Here is a 19,327-nt window from a genome sequence, read left to right as displayed (position 1 = left end):
GCGTGGTGTGACCAAGCTTCCAGCAACAATGTCTGGAAGTTCAAACTAGAGACAGGGGCAGTGTTTTTCTGAGCACAGTGATGGCAAGAAACCTAAGCCAGAATTTCTCATCAGGTAGGTAGCCAGTTAGTGGTAGAATCAGGTCTGGAACTAGGACCTACTGACTCCCCTAGTCCAGTGTTCTTTCCATTATATTACACTGCTTTTAAAAGTATAGAATACTAAAACTGTAAAGGAACTTCAGTATTTAATTCAATTCCTTCATCTCCAGATAAATTCAGAAAGATTAATCATATCTCCTCTGAACTCCCATACCCAGTACATAGTAGTATTCTATAGAATACTGTTGTCACTAAAAGTGTATTTATTCACAAATACAGCCATTATTCTTGTCCTCTGGTGACAAAATTAGATTTATTATTGTGTTTTATATAATAGGAGAAGTAGTGTTGCAGTGACTAGAGAGTTTGTCTTGGAGCCTGGAGTACTTGGGTTCAAGTCTCTTACTATATGACCTTGGGCAAGTCACCTTACCTCTCAAGAACCTCCAACAACCCTCTAAAACTTCTGAGTTGAAGAAGAGGTGCTCATCTGCTTTAGTAGAGGAGTTTCCTCACCAGGAACTCCTATATCAATGAAATCACAGTTTAAAAAAAGAAAGTATAAGCAGTAATGTAGAGAAAAAATAATAGTTGTTTATATGGAGCTTAAAGGTTTTCTAAAGACACATTATCTTACTTGATCTTGACAATACAGCAAAGTAGATATCCTAATTTTGCACATGAGGAAACAATGGTTCAGAGGCAAAGCAACTTACCCAGGGATCATACAGCAAATGTCAGAGGCGAGATTTAAACTGGAGACTCCCACAGCTTTCCAGCGGCAGCCCCCACACTGCTCTCAAGAAATAAGCAAATATTTGTTGAAATGAAGTAATAGGTTTCCTCCCTCTTCCACCTTCATCCATCCCAACTGTCAATCTAGAACACACCTCTCAGTATGGCTGATAATTAAGGCTTAGGGAAAAGAAATAATGAGTCAGTAAGAACCAGAAGACAGCTAGGAGGGATGCTTTGCTCTCAATCAGTTTGTAGCTGCCCAGAAAAATGGAGCTCAGCGAAAGAAATTAACTTTCTCCAAAAGAGTTGAGATCCAGAGTACTGTCTTCCCCAAACCACATTACTTTGATATAAGATACTACCCTTTAACAGTAGATTGCTGTTCTGAATCACTAGGATTAGAGGAGCCAGAAATGCATAATTGCTAGCTATAGTTTTCAAGTGGTACCTGCTGATTCACAACCTTTCAGGGCCCTATGATGATGGGAAGTAGCATTCATTGGAAAGGTGTTACCCCTCCAAACACTGGGAAGTTGAGAATGCTGGTTGTGTCAAATTTGGGTTGGAGCTCTGGGTTCCCAAAGCAAAGTCAGTCTTTGCAGTATCAGGCACAGGGTTCAGTCTGTCAGACATCTGAAGTGCTTTTTCAAGTGTCATAAGATCCAGAATCACAGACTCAAGTCTGAAGAGCCCTCAATTCAAACTATGGCAGTCTGGACCACACTATATGCCTAAACACTCCCCTGTTCTCTGTAGGAAGACTTTTATCAGCCCCCTGGCATTTGTGGAGCTGTATGTACATCATACTGGGTCCTGACCCTGCCTCTTCCTTAGGCACAAATGCAGTTATCTTCACAGAATATGACCTGCTGCTGGTGAAAATGAAGGGATTATTGCTCACATTTGTAAAGGCAGCTTGTCTCCCCACTCAAAACTGCATGAGATTCAAGGCAGGCTTTGAGTCAGTCTCCATTCAAAACCAGAGCTCTCAAGTTCTGACTGGTGCTTTTATCTTCTTGAACCAACCAGGAAACTCATTAGTTTAAAGCAGAAAACATTTCATTAACTTGCACAGTAAGATGGAGGAACAAAAGCTCTAGCATCTCAAGAGAATAATGGTAAAAGGAATGAAAGAAGAATAGCACTTTTCAACTTCAAATTATATATTTAGTACTGGTTACAAAATCAAAAAGTAGATCAGAGCCTGGCTAAGAAAGAAAGGGTTATTTCTTGGTCCTCTGCTCCCATCTGCTGGCCTCTCATCTAATTGCAGCTACTTTTCCTCAAAGAGCTTCCTCTTCAGGCTATTAGTTTTTTTTGTGTGTGTATTATATTCACAACCAATAGAAGCGTTTAGGCTTAGGTTAATTCTATATTTTGACCCCTTTTTATTTTTTATGAGCTGCATTCTGCGAGATCTTTATAATCTTGAGATGAATATATTCCTTTCAACATCCACAGGGTCTGTGTGCAATTCGCCTTGGGGGCTTTACTTAGCCAACCACAGTGGGGGTGGGGAGTGTCTTACACTCTTGCTGGCGCCAAAATAACTGCTCTCCTCTCTCTACATAAATAAACACTACCAAGAGAAAGCCAATTTGGGCTGGTAAGAGATGGTGTAAATAGAAATCTCTGAGAGGGGGTTTAAAAAGGAGTATCAGGTTAACAGGCTGCCCCTCTGAAGATAACCATGAAGGTCTAATGAACATTCTCATAAAGCTAAGTGCCCACCAGAAAAGAAGCAAGATCAGGATAAAGAGGAGTGGGGAATACTGATGCACAGGCAAGAGACCACTCATTCCACGCAGCCGAAAAGGTGATAAGTCTTAATGGCAGAGTATGCTATATAGGAGGGAACCATTAGGAAAGCCTGAGGAAGAGATAGAGGCCTCATGTGCTAGATAAATCAAACCACCACTGTCACGTTAAACCACCATATCCTCTCAGACCTTGGTGGAGAAAGTCCAGGATCCTGAGCCCAAGAGCCTGGGAATAGTAATATCCTCTAGGCCGTAGGGACAGGTCCAGGATTGAGGGGAAAAATCTTGGTGGAGGGGGGCCCATCTTCCTCACTGTCACCAAAGGTAGCTGCAGTTCAACTCCACCAACAGTACCATGGATGCAGGAGCTGGAGGGCTTGAAGTACCTTTCAGATCATCAGTTCTGCTTCCAGTCCAGCTTTCATAGCCATCATCTGGTGAAGTGACTCGTGTGGACAGAAGTTCAACCATTCCCATACCAAGGGTGGGCATGTCAGCCCAGATGGAGCAACAAGTGATCCTTAGGGAGACACAGAAGGCACTAAATGCCCTGCACATCCAACCACACTACCATCCTGACCACTGTCTCTCCTCAGATCCTGATGGAAACAGCACAGGAGCTAAGAGTCTTGGGAATAATAATGCTTTCAGTCAAGTGCCCTCAGCCATCATTTTGGGAAGCAAGCCCTTGAGAGATGCAGCTAGAAACTATTCCTCTAGGTGCTGCAGCCATGGCTGCCGAAAACCCACAAAAGAAAGTGCTTACCATCAAAGTCCTTTGGCCAGGCACATAGAAGGCACTGACTGGCACTGTCAAATGATTCAACATTAAAACTGATATCATTTCATCAGGTGAAATAACATTAAAGAAGAAGCATTAACGCCTACATTGCCACTATACCCTAAGGACCATGGGATCTCTCCATCTGATTCCAGCTGGAACCTTCCATATGTGTTGTCTCCCTCATTGAGAGCCATCTCCAGTCCTCCTGATCTGTATCTTGCCACTGGACCCAGATGGCTCCAGAGGAGAAAGTGAGGCTGGTAACTTTGCAAAACCCTTCCTCACTTAAATCCAATTCACTTGCATGTCTCAGCATCACCTCCCTGATGCTATGGTCCTCTTCAAGAACTAAGGACAACCAACAACCTCTGTGAGGAGGAGTAGAAGCTGCCCCATTAGAACTAGAACTGGCCAGCTGGGTTACACAGCTCCTTCTCTTTTCCTTCCTTCCTTCCTTCCTTCCTTCCTTCCTTCCTTCCTTCCTTCCTTCCTTCCTTCCTTCCTTCCTTCCTTCCTTCCTTCCTTCCTTCTTTCCTTCCATCCTTCCTTCTATCTTTCCCTTTCCTCTGTCCACATAGGGTATCATACCCTTACTCGCAGGCACTCTGCCCAAAGGAATGTAAATTTTGATTGCTGAAACCTAGCAAGATATCTTGGGGTTTATGGGCGAGATTTTTTTTCTTAACCCTTTGCCTTAAGCCCAAATCACTCTGGCTCTCATTGATTGGCCAACTATAGGTCACAGGCCAAGCTCCATTTGGTCATTGTTTGGGCCATGATCGGCTCAGAATGAATGTAAATAGCAATTGTTTCTGTTTCAGCCAGAAACCCTCAGAGTCTTCCTGTCCCAGAATGATCAGAATATATATATATATATATATAATTTTTTTTTTGACTAGGTAATTGAGGCCATTTTCTGCTTCATTTCTTACCTAGCTTTAATCACTGAATGGGTGTTGCCTCAGTCAAACTGAGACCTGGGAAAGACCTTAGCTTAAAAAGACCAAGGTTTCCCACTGCCTCCAGGGCCATTTCCAGTCTTGATCTATATTCTGCCATTGGACCCAGAAGGCTCAGAGGAAAGAATGAGGTTGGTGACTTTGCACAGCCCTCCCTCACTTAAATCCAATTCACTTGCAAGTCATGGCATCATCTTCCTGAAGTCATGGTCCTCTTTGAGAACGAAGGACAACCACCACCTCCCTCACTGGAAATGAGCTCCTTTGAAACAGGAACTGTCTATTTTTTAAAATCTCTAACCCTTAGCACAAAGCTTTGCACATAATAAGCATTTGATAAATGCTTGCATTTATTCTGAAACCTCAAAACTAGAATTATATGTGAGCCCATTAAATGATTTTACATACATATATATGTGTCAGGCTACAAATATATGTGTATATGCACATGGATGGATGGATATTCCCAGCCCCTAGTCTCTTTTCTCAGTTCTGGTCCCACATCACCAACTTCCAATCAGATATTTTAAACTGTATGCTTTATAGGCATCTCAAACTCAACATGTTGAAAATAGAACTCATTATCTTTCCTACCAAACCCATTTCTCATCTGAACTTCCTTGTTGCTGACAAGGGCAATACTATCCTTGCAGTCACTTAAATTTGCAACCATGGAGTCATCCTTGACTTATTACTCCTTCACTCCACATGTTCCCCAAAGCTCTGACCTGGACCCTCTATTCTTCTCCCTCTTACTATCTTGCTTGGTGTTCTCTGTGGTTTTTAATGATCATTTCTATGAAGATGATTCCTAGATTTGTATATCCAGCCCTAGTCTTTCTCCTGAGCTCTAGTCCATTATCACTAACTGCCCTTTGGACATCTTAAATTGAATGTCCTGTAAGCATATTAAACTATATATCCAAAAACTGAACTCATTATCTCAACACCCCTCTCCTCTTTTTCAACTTTCTTATTACTAACCAGAGTAATGGAGTAATGTCTTGTTTGAAATTGATCAAGTTTGAAACTGAGGCAATCTCCAAGTAAGACATTATTTATTATGAGGGGCATGTGACCTGATGATAAAAGATGGGTCAAATGGCCTTGCCTCTGGCCAAGAGACCCCGAATTGAGGGTGTAATACATTTTCATAGGCATAGAGCAAAGAACAGAAATCATCTGTTCTTTGGCCAGCATCACAGAGATGAAAGATCATTATTGCTCACATCAAAGAAAGTGGGCATAGCCCCCATATGTCATGAGAACTACCTCTCATTATCTCTAAGGAATGCCTTTGTAAATATACAGGTCCAGGGCTGGTTCCTGATATGGGAAGACTTACTAGCTACTGGGGAATTCAATAAGACTCCCTTAATTGTTAAAGATAGGACAAGGTTAGGTTGTCCCAGCTTCTCAGGAACATCTCACAAACCATGCAGGACATGCTGGGACAATGTTTTATGTGAGTATTGAAAACAGAAATTTTCTTTAACTAGCAGCATTGATTCCTTGGTATCTGACATCAGAGAGAGAGGCGGAGGTTTGGACTTTAGCACACGTAAGCTTCTCTACTCAAACCCGAGAGAAGAGGCTTCAGATTTAACAGCATTGTTATAGTATAAAATCAAATACAAGATACAAAATAAAAAAAAATTAATTCCCTCAGTAATGACCCATCTTCCTAGTCACTCAGGCTTGGAAACCTTACTATCATTTTTGACTCCTCACTCTCCTTAGATACTGATTTTTTTTTTTTTGCAAAGTCTTATAATTTCCAGTTTCACATCTCTTACAATGTCCCTAATTCTCCACTCACATAACTGCCATCCTGGTGCAGGCTCTCATAATTTCCTGCTTTGATATAGCCTCCTGATGTTATCCGTGCCTCAAATCTTTCCCCATTCCAGTCTTTCCTCCACTCAGCTGCCAAAATGGTTTTCCTAAATCACAAGACAGACCATCCCTACCACCTTCCCATTCAATAATTAAGTGACTAGCCCAGGGTCACAAAATCACTCTAGTGGCTTCCTATTACCTTAAGGATCAAATATAAAATTTTCTATCATTTGAAGCCTTTCATAAGCTTTCATAACCTCCCTTCCTACCTCTACAATCTTTTTATACTTTACTTTCCTCCACATACTTTACAATCCAGTTACACAAGTCTGTTTGCCATTCCTTGTGTACAGAGCTCCATCTCAGTATTTTGAGTTTTATTATTGGCTGACCCTTATGCCTGGAAAGCTCTCCCTCCTCACCTTCATCTTTTACCTTCCTTCAAGAGTCGGCTCAGACCCCCACTTCTGCAAAAGACTTTTCCCAGGCTCTCCTCCCTCTTCCCCTATTGCTAGCGTCTTCCCTGGGATTACCTTTCATTTACTCTGTATACAAATTATTTCTATATATGCAATTATTTGCGTGTTGTCTATTCCATTAGGATGTGTGCTCCTTGAGGGCAGAGCCTGATTTTTTTCCTTTCCTTTAGTGCATATGAATTTATTCCTTAGTCATTGGACAAGGATTTCACACTTCGAGTGTCAATAGTTTAATAACAATCTCAACATTACCACCATCACTTAAGCAGAAGCACAGGGCTGAGAGCTATTCTTTTCTTTCTTCCATAGGTTGCCATGACTAAAGATGTCCTCTCACCCCCTAGAGAACAACCTCCTAACAAATAAGCCTGTAGGTGCTTGGCTAGCATAGACCTCAAAATGCAGACATAGCTTGTCAGGAAACCTTTCCAGCTTGACTGATCCTTCCAGTGTTTGTCCTCTCCTGAAACAGCCTATATGAAAACACACTCCAGAAAGCACTGGAGAACTTTGATTTCAGTATAGAAAACCAGACGTTTCATAAAAGGAGATGGTGCTTTCATCTAAAGAATCATAGAATCTAAGTACCTTTAGAGTTGGGACTATTTCATTTCATTTTATTTTTTGTATTTGTCTCCTCAGTGACTGACACATTAAGTAGACAGTAACAGGGCAGCTAGGTGGTTCAGTGGATAGAGCACCAGGCCTGGAGTCAGGAAGACATCTTTCTGAGTTAAAATCTGGCCTCAGATACTTATTAGCTAGGTGATCGTGGGCAAGTCACTTAATCCTATTTGCCTCAGTTTCCTCATCTGTAAAATAAGCTGGAAAAAGAAAAGACAAACCATTCCAGTGTCTTTTTCAAGAAAACTCCGAATGGAATCACAAAGAGTTGAATGCCACTGAAAGGAGTGAACAATAACAGGATGTACAGCAATGATATAGCATAAAGAGCTCTGGAGTCAGAGTATTTGTATTCAAATCCTATTTTTGATGCTTACTTTTTTTTTGAATTTTTTAAATTTTATTAATTTATTTTGATTTATCAACAATCACTTCCATACGCTTTTGAGTTGAAAATTTTTCTTCTTCTTCCCCCCCCCCCCCCCCCGCACCCTCACCAAGACTGCGCACAATCTGATATAGGCTTTACATTTACATTCCTATTAAACATTTTCACATAAGTGAAGTTGTAAGTAAAAATTAAAACCAGTAGGAGGAACCATCAGAAAGATGAAACAATACTCAACAGAAGGTAAAAATAAGTGATGATACTACTTCTGACGCCATGAGTGAGCCACTTAAATAGCCCAACGTTTCTTCAACAGTAAAATGACAAGGTTTAACTAGAAGACCTCGGAAGCCCCTTCTAGCCCTAGATTTATTATGCTATGAAATGTTCTAACTTTTGCTGCTGTCTTATACTTTTTTTTTGGCTAATAACTCTCTCTACTTTTAATTTTTTTTTAACAATTTTAAATCTAATTTCTCAAAATTTTTTACCTGTTTTCCTTTTCTTATTCTTTATCCCTTGTTTTGTTTTTGCTATACTCAGCATCAGCACTTTGCCTTTCCTCTCCTCTCTCCAGCCATGTTTCAATATCCTCCTCTCTTCTTTCTCTGTACCCTTCTGTCTCTGTCCCCCTTCCTCTCTTTTTTCCCTCCCTCTCTCCTCCTCTATCTCTCTCTCTCCCTTCTTGTCTCTCCCTCCCTCTGTTCCTCTCGCTCCTCCTCCTCTCTCCCCCTTCCTTTCTCTCCTCCCTTCTTTTCTCTCTCCTCCTTTTTTCTCTCCTCTCCCTCCCCTTCTTCTCTTCCTCCCTTCCCGCACTCTGTTTCTCTCTCTTTCTCTTTCTTCCCCTCCTTTCTCTCTGACTCCAGAATTAGTGCTCTTTGTTATACCAATATACATATATGCATATACAAACATATACATATACACACACATATTATTGCAAAGAATCAGAATTAGGAGACCCGCGTTCCAAAGGAGCCCCAGCACACCAACTTTTAGACAAATAGACAAGTCACAACATCTCGAGTTCCAGCGACCTCCACCTTTAAAATGGGGATAAAAACTTGCATTACTTGCAACTATGTCCCCCCAGTTTTTGTTCCCCAGGCGTTTTGTACATATGAAGGCGTTCTATAAATGTGGTTGAAGATGATCATGCTAGCACTCAGGTGTGTCTCCTCTCATATCCTCTTCTCCCAGCGTCTCCACAGGCGGTCTAGGATTCTGCATCAGGAAACCGAGACAGCAGCACTCTCCGCCCCCCTTCGCTTTGTCACTATGTTTGTCCTTCGCGGCTTGCCGTCCCCGGCGCTGGAAGGGAACTATGGCGGCGCCCGTGTTCCTTCTGGGGCATGGTGTGCGGCCACGGCCCTGGACTTTGCGCGCTTTCACTACGGTTTTGTCTCCGGTCAGTGACCCGCATGTTCCAAACACGCGTGAGTTCAATGCTCCCTATCCCAGTCCCCTTCTAGACTCTGACTTTCCTCACCCCCAGGTCGGCGCTCTCTCTCCTGGGCTGGCGTGGGCCGAAGGGACGGGAGCTGTGCAGAGATCGGGTGGGAGGGAAGTTTTAGAGCTTGGCCCGGGCTCCCCGCAGCGGAGCTGGAGGATTGAGCCGAGCTCCAAAACCCCGGAGCTGTGGCTCGGAAGCGTGAGCGACTGCGTGCCAGTGAGTTAGCATGCGCTAGGCACTGTGGTAAGCACTGGGGATGTAAGGAAAGGCAAAAGACAGCCGCTGCCCTCAAGAAGCTTCCAATCGAATGGGGGTATACAACATGCCAACAACCCTGTACGGACGAGGTATATACGGGACAAATTGGAGACCGTGGCAGGAGGAAGGCACCGGAATTAAGGAGGACTGTGCAAGGCTTCCTTCTAAAAAGTGGGCTTTTAGCTTTGACTTGAAAGAACACCTACGAATTGCGCTAAATGGCCCTAGAGGTCCTTTCCTTGCTCGGAACCTTAGCTCCTGTGATTTCTGGAGACAGCCTCGCCCGTTCCACTTTTAGTTAACTAATTGAAATGCTTTCTTACATGCAGTTGAAATCATTCATTTGTTATCCTTTGTTATCATTTATTAAGCGCCTAGGAGCGTCCCTGTCCTCAAGGAATTTATAATCTAACGGGGGAGACGATATACAAACAAATATGTACAAAGCAAGCTCTGTACCAGATAAATAGGAAATAATTGGTAGAGGGAAGATACTAGAATTAAAACGAGATGGGGAAGGCTTCCGGTAAAATACTGGATTTCAGCTGGGACTTAAAGGAAGAAAGGGAGGTCAGTAGTTAGAGCATTTCAGGCAGGGAGGACAGTGAGGGAAAATGGGAGGAGTCAAGAGATGGAGTGTCTTGTTCATGGAATAGCCAGGAGATCAGTCTCCCCAAAACTTGCCTTTTCTCTAGAACTTCCCATTTTTCCAAATTCTTGGGTGCCAAATAAGAACAAGATTAGTACCCTTTGCAAATGGCAGCCCTTCATCTGCAAAGTGAGGTGAACTAAGATTAGGGTAAGTTGAGTATGGGAACTGGCAAATTGTCTGCCAAAAAGAATAATATGCCATACGTTTTTACTGCTTTTTGTTCATGTATTTAAGCTGAATTTTAGAAAATAGGTCTGGCAGAATTTAATTTTTTTTTCAGTCAGAATGTGTTTAGCAGCCTCTATGTAAAGTACTTTTTTGGAGTCATATACTAAAATACATGAATTTGCGATTTAATTGATGTGGATGTTTCTTTAAAGCATACAGATTATACACCATCCGTGACTATCCATCGTGTGTAACTCACGTCTCAATGCTCTCTTAAGGTCAATACAGGGAGTCCTCCCAATGTAATGGATAAGTAAGGAACTGATTCAAAACTACAAGAATAAAGCCATTCTTCGACTGATAAATGGCCAAAGAATATGAAGAGGTTGTTTTTGTTTCTCTGGTGAGGCGATTGGGATAAAGTGACTTGCCCAGAGTCACATAGCTAGTGAGTGTTAATGTTTGAGGCTGGAATTGAACTCAGGTCCTCCCGACTCCAGGGCCGGGGTTCTGTCCACTGCACCACCTAGCTGGCCCAAGAGGTTGTTTTCTAAGGAATAAATCCAAGCTATCAATCACGCTATGAAAAAATGGTACAAATCGCTAATAAATAGATAAATGCAAATTAAAGCAACATTTGTCCATTTCCCTAATTCCAGAATTGTCTCTAGGCTCCTGGGGAGAGTTAAACATTGTCCTTTCAAGGGCCTCCCCAAGTGACTTACACCAGCACTTGGCAAAATTCTGCCACTGATCTGGGCAGCTAGGTAGCACAGTGGATGTAGTGCTGGGCCTGAAGTGAGGAAGACTCATCTACCTGAGTTAAAATCTGGCCTCAGACATTTATTAGCTGTGTGACCCTGGGCTAGTCACTTAACCTTGTTTGCCTCAGTTTCCTCATCTGAAAAATGAGCTGGAGAAGGAAATGGCAAACCACTCCATTATCTTTGTCAAGAAAACCCCAAATGGGGTCACAAAGAGTCAGACATCACTGAACAAACTTCTCAGTTACCAAACAGAAGAAACTCAGTTTCTTCTTTTAACACAATTATTAGACAACTCCAAAATTCTAGAGATCTGCCTTAGTTTGCATTCTTTTAGTGTTGGGGTCCCACATGCCATTACTCAATATGGTGACTGTGTGTTCACTGTTATAGGACTGAAGACTGCTTGTTCAGCTGCAGTGCATTTCTAGAAAAGCCATTCAAAACCAAACAGTTCTTTGCCCATTCACAAATATTCCCTCCTTTAAAGTTGGAAGGGGCCTGCTTTCCATTGTCTTCCTACTGAGGACTTAGGTGATAACATTAGGATTTCAAAGTCATTAGGTCCTAAGGCACTTCTCCTGCATTTGCCTTTTCTATTTTCTATTTCTTTTCTGTTTTTCTTAATTAGAATATCTCTATTCTAAAGGATTGAAAATCCCTTTCCTTCCAAAAAATCCAATCCCTCCTGGCTGCTTTGTAGGTAAAATGATTTCTGAGAGATGCCATAGTAGAACTTGGAGGAGGCTTAAAGTATTAGGCTGGTAGGCCAACACAGCTGGTGAGCCTAAAAGACTTATCACAGTTATCTTCAAGGTGTCATTCTTAGCACATTCACGTCAGGCTCTGCTTGTTGAATGGCCATAGGCAGTTTACTCTTCTTTCTCCCAGGGATGGGGCAAGGACACTTGTTAGGAAGCTACTACCATCTCAAGAGGCATTACCAAAAACACCACCAGAAGCATAAACTTCTGGGCTGACCTGCACTGCTCAGCTTCTACTTCAGTAAGATCATTCTGTACTGATCCTACAAATTAAGCCAATTGTTCTGGGCTGAACCTGATTCAGGCTAGTCCTTTGGTAACCTAGGTTGGATATTGGATTAAAATAAGATAATCAATCATAGGTCATTCAACAGTTAACAAAAGGAAATTTACTTAGGCAGAGCAGGAGAAGAATATTCAACCAGGACAGGCCTTGAGGACATCTTGTTCATTCACCTGAGTGAGGTTCCTGTGCCTGAATTTCTCATTGTTCATCTGACAAACATCACAGCATGCCTGGAGTTCCTTTTAACTGTTTTGTAGTCAGGTGACCAGGAAGTCATCTTGGTAACAGCTTGAACCTTTAGTCTCCTAAGCCAATCAAGTTTCAAAAGACAGTTTTTTAAGGAAGTAGCTTAGATGGAGGAAGGGTTAGAATATTGCACTTACCATACAAGTCCATTCTTTCTACTTTGTCATAACTACTCCTGTAGTGTAGTATAATTGTTTCAGGTAATTACTAAAAGACCACTGGATTTGGTGTCAGAGGGCCTAAGGTATGAATCCACTGACACTACTTGTGTACCTCTCTGGGCCTCAGTTTTTTTATCTACAAAATGAGAGGGGATGTTAGAAGAGATGACTTCTATTATCCTTTCCAGTTCTAAATGTATGATTCTGTATGAACATCAGAACATTTCCTACCTTCTTTTGACTTTTCTCTTACTAGATTTAGTGAATTTTAACTTTTGCTCCTAAAGAGATAATTAATAAAAAACTTTCCCTTCCTCCCACTTGGTTTGTTTTTGTTTTTAGGCAATTGAGGTTAAGTGACTTGCCCAAGGTCACACAGCTAGTACATGTCAAGTGTTTGGTCTGAGGCCGTTTTTGAGCTCAGGTCCTCCTGACTTCAGGGCTGGTGCTCTATCCACTGCACCACCTAGCTGCCCCTTCCCTCCCTCTTGGAAGAAAAAGGAAGAAAGAAACAGGACTCTTGTAACTGATATGCATAGTCAAACAAAACAAATGTCAGCAATAGCCATGTCCAAAAAATGTATGCCTCATTCTGTACCCTGATTCCATCACCTCTGTGTCGGGTGGTTGGTAGCATGTTTCTTCTTCAGTCTTCTAGAATCCTGGTTGGTTATTACACTGATCACTTGTCTTTAAATTTTTCTCCTGGTTTTGCTCACTGTACTCTGTAATAGTTCATACACATCTTCCCCAGTTTCTTTTCCTAGGAGAGAGATTAGGGCAGCATGTGCCAGGTAAGGACCAACATCACCACCCTGACCACCATCTCCCCCTCTGATACTGAAGGAGATAGCACCAGACTCTGAACCCAAAACCCTTGGGAATAGCATTGTACCTCAGATTGCTAGACCTGCTTCCAGCCTAACTTTCACACCCACCATTGAGGGGAGAAAACATTGTGCAGAAGGGGGCCACATTCATCATTGCCACCACCAACACTTGCTGACCAGTTGCCATCAACAGGCAAATTGTCACAGAGCGCTGAGAATGGCAGCACCTCTTCCTACCCCCAACACCCACTGGTCTTGCTTCAAGCCTAGCCCTCATGGCCATCATCCAGGGAAGCATCTCTCTTGTGGAGAAGGGATCAGCCATCTTCACCAATTTGCTAGCCAGCTGCTGCTCTCAGGGTAGGCAAGCCAGCCTAGCTGAAGAAGCAGGGCACCTGAAGAGAAGTAATGTACCAGGATTCGTCAAACCACCATGACTATCATCTTGCCTCAGAGTCTGGTGGAGACAGTCCAGGAATCTGAACTCCAGAGCCTTGGGAATATCAGTGCCCCCCAAATCACCAGACCTACTTCCAGCCTGGTCCCCACAGCCATCATTGAAGGAGGAAATTATTATGGATAAAGGACCCACCTTCCCCCCCCCCACCAGCTTCAGACCAGCTAACAGGAGCACAGGAGAGCTAGGAGTAGCAGCACCCCCCAGACCACCTTCTTCATGCTCAGACTTCACAGCCATCATTGAGGGAAGTGACTGCTGTGGAAAAGGAGGAAACCATCCTTACCAATTGGCAGCCTGAGGGAAAAACAGGAGGCAGCGTGTTCCAGGCAAGTCAAACCACTACCACCGCCTTGACCACCATCTCTTTTTGGACTTGAATGGAGACATTCCAGGACCCTGAGCTGAAGAAAATAGTAATATTTCCAGCCTGTACCCCCAGCCATCAACCTGGGAAGCAAATCTTATGCAGATGCTGGCAACTGCTGCAGATGCTACAGCTACATGTATTGAAAATGCAAAAAAGAAAGTACTTGTCAGCACAGTCCTTGGCATTGTCAAATGGTTCAACATCAAAAATTCGTATGCTATTTTCCATGGAAATAATGTTAAAGAAGAGTCATTAACATCTACTTTGACTGTACCCTAAGGACCATGGGGCCTTCCTATCTGATTTGCAGCTGAAACCTATATGAATTGTCTCCACATTAAAAAGTGAATTTCTTGAGAGCAGGAACTTCCTATATTTCTCTTTGTATCCACAGTGCTTTGCACAGAAAACAGTTAATATGTACTTCATTCCATTCTGAAAGCACAATAGTATTCTAATACATTCATATGCCATAATTTGTTCAGCCATTCTGTAATTGCTGGCAACTCCTTTAGTTTCCAATTCTTTATCCTCACAAAAGTAGTGCTAGAAATATTTTTAGTTTAGTAACTTTTGGGGAATATCAATTCCAAATTACTTTCTAGAATGTCTGAATCATTTCATGGCTCCATGAACAATGTATCAGTTTGCTTGCTTTAACCACAGCCCCTTCAACATTTATCATTTTCTCTTTTTGTCAGCTTTGTCAGTCTGGTCAGTGGAAAGTAGAACCTCAGGGTGCTGTAATTTGCATTTCTCTATTAGTGATTTGTAACATTTTTTCATGTGGACATTGATAGCTTGGATTTCTTCCTTGGAAAATAATCTATTCATATCCTTTGACCATCTTATTAATTGGGGAATGACTTTATTCTTTTTTTTTTTTTAAAGGCAGTTGGGATTAAGTGACTTGCCCGGGGTCACACATCTAGTAAGTGTCAAGTATTTGGTCTGGGGGAACTCAGGTCCTCCTGACTTCAGAGCCAGTGCTCTCTCCACTGCACCCCCTAGCTGCCCCGAATGACTTTATTCTTAAAGATCTGAATCAGTACCTTATACATCTTGGAAATGAGCCCTTTCTCATAAAAACTTGCTGCAAAAATTTCTTTCTTCAGTAACCTGTTTCCTTTCTAATTTTAGCTGCATTGGGTTTTTTGTGCAAAAATGTTTTCATTTTATGTAATTAAAATTGGCCATTTCCCTTCTATTCATTGTTAGGTCATGAACTGTTCCCCTATCTATAGATCTGAAAAGTAGTTTATTCTTTGCTTCTCAATTTTGTTTGTGATGTCAACCTTTATGTCTAAGTCATGTATCCATTTAAAGTTCATTTTGGTATATGGTGTGAAGTGTTGGTCTACACCTAGTTTCTGCCAGAATGCTTTCCAGTTTTCCCTGTAGTTTTTGCCAGATAGTAATTTTCTACCTTGGTATTTGGGGTTTTTATATTTGTCAGTTATTACCACTGTTTTGTGCTTCCGTAGATTATATTACCTAATCTGTTCCACTCAATGACCTCTCCATTTCTTCAGCAGTTATTTTGATATTTTGTTTTATAGTTTGATATGTGCTACTAGTAAGCTCCCTTCCTTCCTTCCACAGTTTTTCATTATTTCTCTTTAGACCTTTTGTTCCTTCAGATCAATTTTGTTAGTTTTTTTTCTCTGTCTTTAAAACAGCCCTTTGGTAGTTATATTGGCATGATACTGAATTAATTTAGGTAATATTGTCATTACCTTGGCTTATCCATACTCTGATCAATTGATATTTCCCTAATTATTTAGGTTTTCTTTATTTCTATACATTTTGTAGTTTGAGTCATAAAATTCCTGTGTGTATCTTGGTAGATAGACTACCAGGTATTTTATGCATTCTGTAGTTATTTTAAATGAGATTTCTCATTTTATCTTTCTGCTATTGGTAAAATACAAAAATACTGATAGTTTTGGTAGATTTATTTTATATCCTGAAACTTTGCTGAGGTTCTCAATTACTTGAATTAATTTTTAGTTGACTGTCTAGTATTCTTTAATCATATCTGCAAAAAACGATAATTTTGTTTCCTCTTTGTCCGTGCTTATTTGCTTGATTTCTTTTTCTTGTCTTACTGTATTTCACCATGTAATCATTGCAGATTTTATGGCAAATCTTTTGCAAAAAAAAGTGGGGTACATCATTATGTGAAGCTTTAAAAATTTGTACTGGTATTACTTGTCTTTTAGTTTCCGCCATTCCCACACCCACTTTTCACTCACTTTTTAGTGAGAAGACAGTTTTTACTGTCTTTCCCCTGCACTGTTTCCATGCTGTTCAGCGAACACAGTCACTTTCAGCTTAAAACCCACAGAATAGTTTTTATATTTACCCATAATCAGAAATCATATTAGTGTATTGCTGGCAGACAGACTGTACAGTTTACCTAGTGCAGGAAGATGCAAGTTTTACCGTGTCGGCTACTTACTCGCGTCAGCTTTGCCTGCCCATCTGCTCCCTTTGTGCCTACTGATCTTCATTGAGTTGAGTGAGAATACCATTAGTACTGCAGCGCTCTAAATAAACCACACGAGCCGGCTTTTGGAAATATACTGATAGTGCTGAGAATTCTAGTCTCACAGCTCACAGTTTTGGTTTTAAAGGCATCATGTTAGGTACAATAGTTTCCAAAATCTAAAAGATTTCCTTGAGGCTTTCTTTGTTGTGAATTACTTTTCATTTTTGATGCTAGTAATTTGATTAATTTGACATGCCGTATTTTCTTCTTTTCCTTTTCCTTGCCCACTACCCACTCTCAGACCTTCCACTTACAGGTGTAGATTACCTGTTCAGTTGGATCTGTGACCCATCTCCGGGGTACAAACCACAGAGCTGCCAGTTGGCATCTGTTCCTGCCCCCATCAGACTTAACCCAGCTGGATTTGAATACTGCTTCTTACCCTAGCATATAGTCACAGGTTCCAATTCGTTGTTGGTGCTGGCAAGCTCTGCCAGGCCTCTTCCTGGCTAGATCATCTCCACCGCCCTCAGAACTCTATCTGTCTCCATCTGCTGATCTCAGCCAGAAAAATGGCTCTTGATCTTTTCCTTGGATTTCACAGTCGTATCTTGGCTTGATGCTCTTTTTAAAGTCTTTGTTGTGATAGTTTAGAAAGGAGTTGGCTGCATCGCATCCTTTGACTTCTCTGTCTTTGCTGGTCTCTACTGCCCTTGAATTTTATTAATTAATATTAATTTATTAAGTATTAAGTAACTTTGAGTTACCATTGTGAGTTTATAGTTAAAGTTAAGGCACATTTAGAAATGAATTTTTAAAACTCTTTATTTTGCCTTGTAGTTAAAACAGAAAGCAATAAAACATCAAAGAATGGAAAACATAAAAAACAGGTAAGCAATAAAGGTAATGTTTACCAGTAAAGTTTTAAGGAATAATTTTGGGAAATCTAAATGTTTTTATATATATATATATATATATAAATATATATATATATGTTGATAATATAGTGACTTCAAGGATTGCCCTCCTTGCCTCAAATAAAGGAAACTGTAAGCCCAATTGGAAAATGTGTTTTCATAATGTGAATTAATGAATGGAGAGGAATAATTTTTGGGAAAGAAGTAAGTGAAGGTGAAACCCTCTACTTAGGGTTTGAGGAGACAGTGGGAATGGTACTTTAGTGAAATATTCTTCCTCAGTGGGATGGATAAATTCTGAAATGTTGATTTTTTTCTTTTTTTTTAAATAATTTCTTTTGATTTATCAACAATCACTTCCATATGCTTTTGAGTTGAAAATTTTTCTCCCCCCTTCCTGCCCCCCACCCTCTCCAAGAATCTGATATAGGCTTTACATTTACATACCCATTAAACATATTTTCACATTAGTGAAGTTGTAAGTAAAAATTAGAACCAATAGGAGGAACCACCAGAAAGAGGAAATAAAACTCAACAAAAGAGAAAAAAAAATAGCAAACAGTATGCTTCCATATGCATTCAGATTCTTTAGTTCTTTCTTTGGATGTGGATAGCATCTTCTATCACGAGGCCTTTGGAGATGTCTTAGATCCTTGTATTACTGGGAAGGGTTAAGTTTATCAATATTAGTCATAGCACAACACGACTGTTATTGTGTACAACGTTCTCTTGGTTCTGCTCACTTCACTTAGCATTAGACCGTAGAAGTCTTTCCAGGTTTTTCTGAAGTCAGCCTGTTCATCATTTCTTATAGCACGGTAGTATTCCATTACATTCATATACACAACTTGCTCAGCCATTCCCCAATTTATGTGCATCCTCTCAATTTCCAGTTCTTTGCCACCACAAAAAGAGCTGCTATAAATATTTTTGTACATGTAGGTCCTTTTCCCATTTGTATGATCTCTCTGGGATATAGCCCTAGAAGTGCTATTGCTGGGTCAAAGGGTACGCAGATTTTTATAGCCCTTTGGGCATAGTTCCAAATTGCTCTCCAAAATGGTTGGATCATTTCACAACTCCACCAACAATGCATTAGTGTTCCAATTTTACCACATCTTCTCCAACATTTCTGATATGTTGAGTTTAAAAGGGATAAATGGTACCTCTTATTTTACGAAATTCCTGAAACTAAAACTCAAGTTACTTCTCTCCATTGCAGATATTTTACTTTACTTTGTTGCTGCTTTTTTTTACTTTTTTAAAGGAAAAAAATTAATTTTTTTATTAATTATTTTGATTTATCAACAATCCCACTTCCATAAGTTTTAAATTTTTCTCCTCCTTCTTCTCCCCTCTCCCTCCCCAAGATGGCACACAGTCTGATATAGACGATACATATACATTTCTATTAAACACATTTTCACATTACTCATGTTGTAAGGAAGAATTAGAACCAATAGGAGGAACCACAAGAAAGAGGAAACAAAACAAAACAGAAGAAACAAAATAGCAAACAGTATGCTTCGATCTGCATTCAAACTCCATGGTTCTTTCTTTGGCTCTGGATAGCGTTTTCCATCATGAGACTTTTGGCGATGTCTTGGGGTCCTTGCATTGCTGAAAAGGTCTAAGTCTATCAAAGTTAGTCATCACACAACGTGGCTGTTACTGTGTACAACATTCTCCTGGTTCTGCTCACTTCACTCATCATTAGACCATATAAGTCTTTCCAGGTTTTTCTGAAGTCTGCCCTGCCCATCATTTCCTGAAGTACAATAGTATTCCATTACATTTATACACCACAACTTGTTCAGCCGTTCCCCAATTGATATGCA

General features: G+C 40.8%; 1 protein-coding gene across 1 annotated transcript in view; it reads left to right on the top strand.

The window, feature by feature from the left end:
• Nucleotides 1-8,962: 8,962 nt before the first annotated feature.
• The window catches only part of MRPS35 (mitochondrial ribosomal protein S35), a 38,479-nt gene continuing 28,114 nt past the window's right edge, over nt 8,963-19,327 (top strand). The window contains exons 1-2 of the mRNA XM_020977217.2: nt 8,963-9,108; nt 17,413-17,462. Coding sequence (XP_020832876.2) covers nt 8,997-9,108; nt 17,413-17,462 — 162 coding nt within the window. The 5' untranslated portion in view covers nt 8,963-8,996. The remainder of the gene's footprint in view (nt 9,109-17,412; nt 17,463-19,327) is intronic.

The sequence above is a fragment of the Phascolarctos cinereus genome, unplaced genomic scaffold, assembly GCF_003287225.1.
Source record: "Phascolarctos cinereus isolate Bilbo 61053 unplaced genomic scaffold, phaCin_HiC Scaffold_1;HRSCAF=81, whole genome shotgun sequence".
In the NCBI taxonomy this organism is placed as follows: Eukaryota; Metazoa; Chordata; class Mammalia; order Diprotodontia; family Phascolarctidae; genus Phascolarctos; species Phascolarctos cinereus.
The sequence above is the reverse complement of the archived record's forward strand: the minus strand, read 5'-3'. Positions and strand labels throughout refer to the sequence as shown.